Source organism: Condylura cristata, unplaced genomic scaffold (assembly GCF_000260355.1).
Source record: "Condylura cristata isolate star-nosed mole 26May11 unplaced genomic scaffold, ConCri1.0 scaffold00029, whole genome shotgun sequence".
NCBI classification, from domain to species: Eukaryota; Metazoa; Chordata; class Mammalia; order Eulipotyphla; family Talpidae; genus Condylura; species Condylura cristata.
The window spans coordinates 5,035,942-5,042,488 of record NW_004567130.1 but is presented as its reverse complement, the minus strand read 5'-3'; the positions used below and the strand labels follow the sequence as shown (position 1 = coordinate 5,042,488).

The following is a 6,547-nucleotide window of genomic DNA, read 5'->3' as shown; positions in this document are numbered from 1 at the left end:
TGGGGATGTTACAGGATCAGTGCAAGCCTTGCTCTACTTTTTCCACTCGACTCTGCAGGCACAACCTCTAGTGTATCGGATCTTAATTATTTCTAATTCACCTGCCCAAATATTTCTCGGTGACATTGAATCTCAGCATACTTTGGCAGTACTGAACTATTCAAACTTTTTCCTGCTTTTACTTTATAGGTCCCATGGTTTTACTTTTACCTTTAAGAGAAATTTGCAGCAATGAATTTGTGTTTGAACATATGCCGCCTCCTGCAAGTCTTAGAACTGCTGCTTCTCATGTTGTTGGGGTTCTGGAGAGTGAAGTGTTAATTTAAAATTTTGCTTTCTTATGAAAATTTCTAGAAGTCCCAGGTTTAGGACTTTAATAGTGGCCTAGGATCTGTAGGTCTAAATAGAATTGTTTCTTCCTTTGATTTGTAAGAAGTAACTTAATATATAAAGTATATATTTATTTCAGCTTCCAGAACTCTTGGAAACAATCAAGCCAAAACTTGAAATGATTGGCTTTACGAATTTTTCTTCCATCTCAGGTAAAGGTGAATCTTTAGACTCAGCAAATCTTTAAATAAAAAATTATTCAAAATCAGATTTTAGAAACTATAATGCTTTTACACGACCATTTTCTTCTCGAGTTGCAAATGTTCTTGGTTGTTTGTCTGTTCTGTTCTATGATTATAACTTCCCTAAATGAAATATTTTAATTCTTAGTAATTTAATGTGATTTATTGTAGTGCACTCTCTAAATACTCTGACAGTATTTAAAGTTAAATTTACATCTGGGCCTGAATTGCGTGACTGAACACACTCTTTATGCCCGAACAGAGGCCCTGGAGGACTCGCAGAGGTCTTTGTCAGCCCGCGTCCCTCCTGTGAGCGAAAGGATCATCCAAGACTTAAGTGACTCTTGCTTCAGTTACCTGAAAAGTGCTCTGGAGGTGCCCCGGCTCTACCGGAGAACCAATAAGGTCAGTGCCATCCACTGAAAACAGTTTCCAGGAGGGAAAAGAGCAGTTAGGAAAGCCAGAAGGAGGCAGAGCGAGGGATAGACTAGCCTCCAGGGGCGGCCTGAGGAGATGTGGTCTGTCTGCTCTGCCTGCTTCAGGGAGACGCACCTGTGAGAGCTACCCCGAGACTGGGTAGGTGGGATTGATAGCTGGACTTGGACGAAGTGGACTTTGAGCCTTGAGGAATAAGAATCACTTCAAAAGAGCAATTTGACCAAGTATTTTAAAAACATTTTAAGTCCCATACTTCATATCTGGAAGGAAAAAAAAAAATTGACTCTGCCATGTTCCTGTCATCCTGGCCCTGGAGTGCCTGATGTCGCTTGTTCTTTCACTACGCGGGATTTGACAAGCGGCACTAGGAAATAGTAAAGGCACTTCGCAGGTGAAGAGTCGAGTACACACTAGTGTTCAAACTGAAATTCTCCTATTTTCTCACTTCATTAAAAGATTAAGATTTAGGGTATTCACTTTCATCAGTGTTTTTAATTTTCACTTTTGAACTCTTAACATGTCTTTATGTTCTTGCTAAATCTCAGTTTTCCCTCTGACTTTTTCCCCCGTTGTAGAGATGGATTTTAGGCAGTGTAGTGCTGAAATTATTCTCAGGAACTGTGGGGAATATCCCTGGGATTCCCAGAGCTCAGAGCCAGGCCTGTCTACTGTGAGGTACTTTTCTCATTTACCACAGTACACAAGCAGGCAGTGGTCACTCCTGAATGAGACCAAGCTAAGCTCTGTGGCCGTTCTCCTTTTCCTTTTACAGCTGGACAGGCAGTAGAATTATGTCTTCTAGCCAGAGTTACTCGCCACCTAGTTTCCTCTTTCTGACCTGGCTTGAAGCTGAAGTTGGAAGCGGGAAAGAGCGAGGGAAAGCCGCATCCATCTTCCCTGGTGCTTTACAGGCATGTCCTGCTTTACTGCCCTTCACGGATATTGCCTTTACTCATTTTATAAAACCTCTACCAGCAAAAAGGTGATCACTCATTTGAAGTGATTCAAATGGTGGTTAGCATTTTTAGTCATAAAGTGTTGTTTAATTAAGGTGTGTACATTGTTTTCTTAGACAGTGCTGTTGCACACTCTGTAGCATATGACACATAATTTCTGTGTGCACTGAGAAACAAAAATTCATGGAACTTGCTTTATTGAGATAGGTGATTTGTTGCCATGGTGGGAACTAACCTGCTGCATCTCCAAGGTGTGCCTGTATTTCTCGTTTAGTAATTTACCAGCTTTCCTTCTCTGCTCAGTAGCTGTTGCATTTACTGAGTGCTTGCATTGTGGGTTTGACTTGGTGCTGAACCCTGACGTACACTCATTATTCCTCCTGCACAGTGGACGTTCATGTCCTTACAGAGGAGAAGTTGAGATACTCCCCTAGGTCTTTGCTCTCAAACAGTGCCCTGTTGAGCAGCAGCGTTCACATCACCAGGCGGGGGCTTGTTAGAAGAGGCACCCCCAAATCATGCCCTCCTACCCCCCCCCAACGCCACTGAAACAGACCCAGGATTTAATGAGGTCACCATATGATAGTCAGGGAAAGGGCGTTACAGGAAGCAGCACTGGGCCCCCCAGCACTGGGGAGCTGGGCTGTCAGCGCCGGCTCAGCCCTGAATCCAGTTGGGCTCTCAGCTTCATCCGCCCCGCTTGCTCTTTGCGCCTTTCTAATACTTGAGTGTTTCTTTGTGAACAGCGTTGTTGTTACTTTTGGGGTGGGATGAATTTGCCCATGCCCATGTCTCAAAACTGGTCCATCAATAGTTTCCTTTTGAACTGAAGCTTTGCACAATGTATTGTGTGTTTTCCATGTACCGCTAACCCCTGAAACCTTATTCCAGGAGGTGCCAACTGCCGCTTCTTCTTATGTGGACAGTGCTCTGAAGCCCTTCCACCAGCTCCAGAGTGGGCACGGGGGTAAACTCAAACAAGCAAGGATTCACCAGTGGTTAGAAGGCGCTCTCTCTGAGAGCACTCACAAGTAAGTCATTTCAAAGTGAACTCTTCTGGACATCCTTAGAAAGGCTGTGAGTCAGAGATCACGGAGGCCCTCACAGGTTGCTTGCGGAGGGGGTAGTGAGGCGGAGTCTCTGTGGCTGCATGAGTCGGGGAGTCGGCGCTCTTCTCACCTGCATGCGTGAGCTATGCCCGCCTGAACCCTACCCCACCTGAAGCTCTTCGGGCCACCTGCCTCCCTGACTGGGGCCAAGCTGCCAGTGCTCTCCTAGGCCCTGGCATCTCCCAGGTCACACACCCACCTTTCCTGCCCTTAGTGCCACTTCCCCTGACAGCATTCTACAAGGCCAGGCAGTTTATTCATTTAAGATACTTTCTTTCCTCTGCTGTCCTCCAAAATGGCCATAATCATGCCAGATGTTCAAAGAACTTACATTGTAATCAGGGAAGAAAAAACATACATTTTTCAGGTAATTGCAGCTGATTAAGGATCAATGTTTACCATCACCCTGTTAATGATTGTCTCTTACTTCTAAGGTTTAAAAGGTACTTGTCAGTTTAGAACATAAACATGATTATCTTATTGTTTTTATGGGAAAATGTGTTCCAGATGCCAGGTAGCCAGCTGGTAAACATAGTTTTGAAATACAACTCAAACTATAATTGGAAATTATATTGGGTATATTATGAAGACAATTTTGCTTAAAAAATTGAAATGCTTTGTGTTTCAAAAAATGGGTTGTAAGTAAACTTGTTACTTGCATTTGGGGAATGAGCTACTACAGTTGCCCCCATTGATAGAGGAAAGAGAGTGGACCTGTGGTTTTCTCTTACTGTTCAGTATGAAAGCTTGAAACAAACAGTGAAAATTTCTTAAGTTCTGAGTGAACACAGTGCTTGGGAGTCAAGGTCCTGCTTTCTTTCTGTCTTAAAAAACATTAACTGTTATAGCTAATGTTTTTTGGAGATGAATTATGTTTTCAAAATTTCTTCTTTTGTCCACAAAGCCAGCTTACTTAGTGTTAGACACATACATCCTGTCTCACCAGAAGTGTATCTTGTGTTCAAGGTACTATGAAACCGTGTCAGACGTTTTGAACTCTGTGAAGAAGATGGAGGAGAGCCTGAAAAGGCTAAAACAAGCCAGGAAAACCACGCCCACCAACCCAGTGTGTTCCAGTGCCGGTGGCATGAGCGATGACGACAAAATCAGGCTCCAGCTGGCCTTAGATGTGGAGTACCTCGGGCTGCAGGTAACCCGCGAGCCACAGCCCCAGGGTTCAGATGGGCCCAAAGATGCTAGCAAGCCCACGACCCATGTGCTCAAAGAAGGGTTTGGAGAGCCCCTAAATACTTGCAAGGAAAGGATTTGGACCTTGGAGTTAGGCAAAGAGAAAAAAAGCAGGCTACTGCCGGTTGCCTTTGGGAGTCCAGTGAGTGACTGTGGCGCAGTGACCTGTGCACCAGTGTTCGCGCTCTCAAAGCTGCGGGAGCTGGTGCTCACGGTACAGCTCGTGGCCTGCTGGGCCACCACCTAGAAAGTGCCTGGTCTATAACGGGCGCCAGCCAGGGTCTGTGGAATGGTTATTGGTTTGAGTTAGAGTAACTAGGAAAGCACTGGGCTCTTGGTCCCTCCGTGTGGACCTTAGGAAATTGAGCGCCACTACTTTGCTTCTGGGTCTCTTAGGTTTTCTGTAAAATTGAGGTTTTAGAGAGAGAGGTGTGTGGGTGAATATTGATGCATATGTCATCACTTAGGAGTTGGGTATGGATTACTCATACAGCCTTTCATTCAGAGTCCCCAGGGTGACTTCCTAGAGTGCTGTAGAACTTGTTGATGTTCAGTAACTGACTTTCTTTACAGCAGTAGGTCCTTAGGGAAGATCTTTGTGCTAGCGAAATAAAGAAATCATAGCCTTTCCAAGAGAAGATGCCTGGTTTTCTAATTAAGTTTTCTCTTCACATATCCGTGAAGTCTCAGTTTCTCTGCTTTGAGGTGAATTTGGAGATCTACCTTGACAAAAGACCATTGCCATATTTCATTATTTCACAAAAGAAACCCAGTCCTTTCACAAGCAAGAAAGTTCATTAAAGACTCATGAAGAGCAAATGGGCAAAAGGAGAAAGGGACGGGGGAGGGGAAGGCAGAGGGAAAAGACTCCTCCCCGCCTCAGCACACTTAGATTCTCAGTCTTCTGCAGAGCTTTCCAGGTTTCCTGACGAGTGTGTTTTTGGTTTTTGTGTTTTGTTTTGTATTTGTTGTTAATGCTGCAGGAACAGGGTGTACTGTATCTCAGCTACCAGAATCATCCACTGTAGTTGCTTTGCCAAACTGTTCTCAGGGCACCAGCTCCTAAGAAAGGGTTGTTGACATGTTGAATTAAGAGCTCAGGTCAGTGCTTTTGAAAGTCTTCACTTAAAAAAATAGTTCACTTTCTTGGTGCTGTGAATTTTCCAGTCCACAGAAGAGACTCTTATCCTGGTGAGACCCTGATTGGATGAATTTCCATAAATTAATACATTGGCGTCTTAGAAAGCTGAGTGTTTGGCCCCCAGAGGGGAGGCTTTGTACGGGTCCTCCTTCACATTCACGTCACTCATTCCCCTGGCCTCTGCAGATACAGAAGATGGGCCTGCAGACGAAGGACATACGGAGTTTCCCAGCCCTCGCAGAGCTGGTCATGGCTGCCAGGGACCAGGCAGCAGCAGAGCAGCCTTGAGCTTCTGGAAGAGCCCGGGAGCTAGCGAGAAGCCGGCCGTGGCCTGCAGGGCGAGAGCGGCCCGCAGCTCCGAGGGAAGAAGTGCTTCCACTGACACCGCAGCAGCCAGGCTCCCTCTCCGCTGTTTGGGTCACCTTTCGCCCAAAAAGATCACAAAAGCCTTTTTCCGTTGTATGGAAGAGTGTTTTTAAGACATTTGAAACTTTCTACTCCAGTTTACAGAGCAAATTATTTTATTTTTATTGTAAATCTTAGTGAGAAAGAGCCGATTTCTAAAACATGACTAAAGTACACATACACGACTGAATGTAAGGTGGTCTCCCGGCTGCAGGGCGTGGCCGCCTGGTGGAAACGTCCTCTGGGACCGAAGGTAACTGTACTCGCACTTTTTAAGGAGTCTGTAAATGGCAGGTCTCCGCCCTCTCACTCGGTATTTAGAAACAGTGCTTCTGATCGCGCTCATCAGCCAGACCTGTGTCAGGAGCTAGAGCCAGTAGGGAAGATTTATTTCCTCAATAAAGAAACGTTTGCTCAAAGTGTGTCTACCTCTGGTGGTCCCTGCCGACCTGGCCCCCAGTAGGCAGTGCCTCTGGGCGGTCCCGTATGTCTTAGCACCTCCTCCAGATAGGTGGGAGGTGTGGCTCGGGACAACTGCAAGGGCACCGCCCCTCAGAAGTCAGCTTGCCACACTTCCTGGCTGCTCCCAAAGGAGCAGGGAGAGTCGGGGTTTTGGCAAGAAGTGACATCAGCTTGTTGCTAGGCACCGACTTCACCTGGTGCACCGGGCTCAGTGGCACCTGCCTTTCTACCCAGTGGTGGTTTGATGAATGTTTATTCCTCCAACTTTGCATTTAT

The 6,547-nt window shown here is 45.7% G+C and overlaps 1 protein-coding gene across 1 annotated transcript in view; it reads left to right on the top strand.

The window, feature by feature from the left end:
• Positions 1-6,220, top strand: part of COG2 (component of oligomeric golgi complex 2) — a 39,924-nt gene extending 33,704 nt beyond the window's left edge. The window contains exons 14-18 of the mRNA XM_012730827.1: positions 454-542; positions 835-977; positions 2,858-2,997; positions 4,042-4,225; positions 5,591-6,220. Coding sequence (XP_012586281.1) covers positions 454-542; positions 835-977; positions 2,858-2,997; positions 4,042-4,225; positions 5,591-5,692 — 658 coding nt within the window. The 3' untranslated portion in view covers positions 5,693-6,220. The remainder of the gene's footprint in view (positions 1-453; positions 543-834; positions 978-2,857; positions 2,998-4,041; positions 4,226-5,590) is intronic.
• The last annotated feature ends 327 nt before the right edge of the window (positions 6,221-6,547 follow it).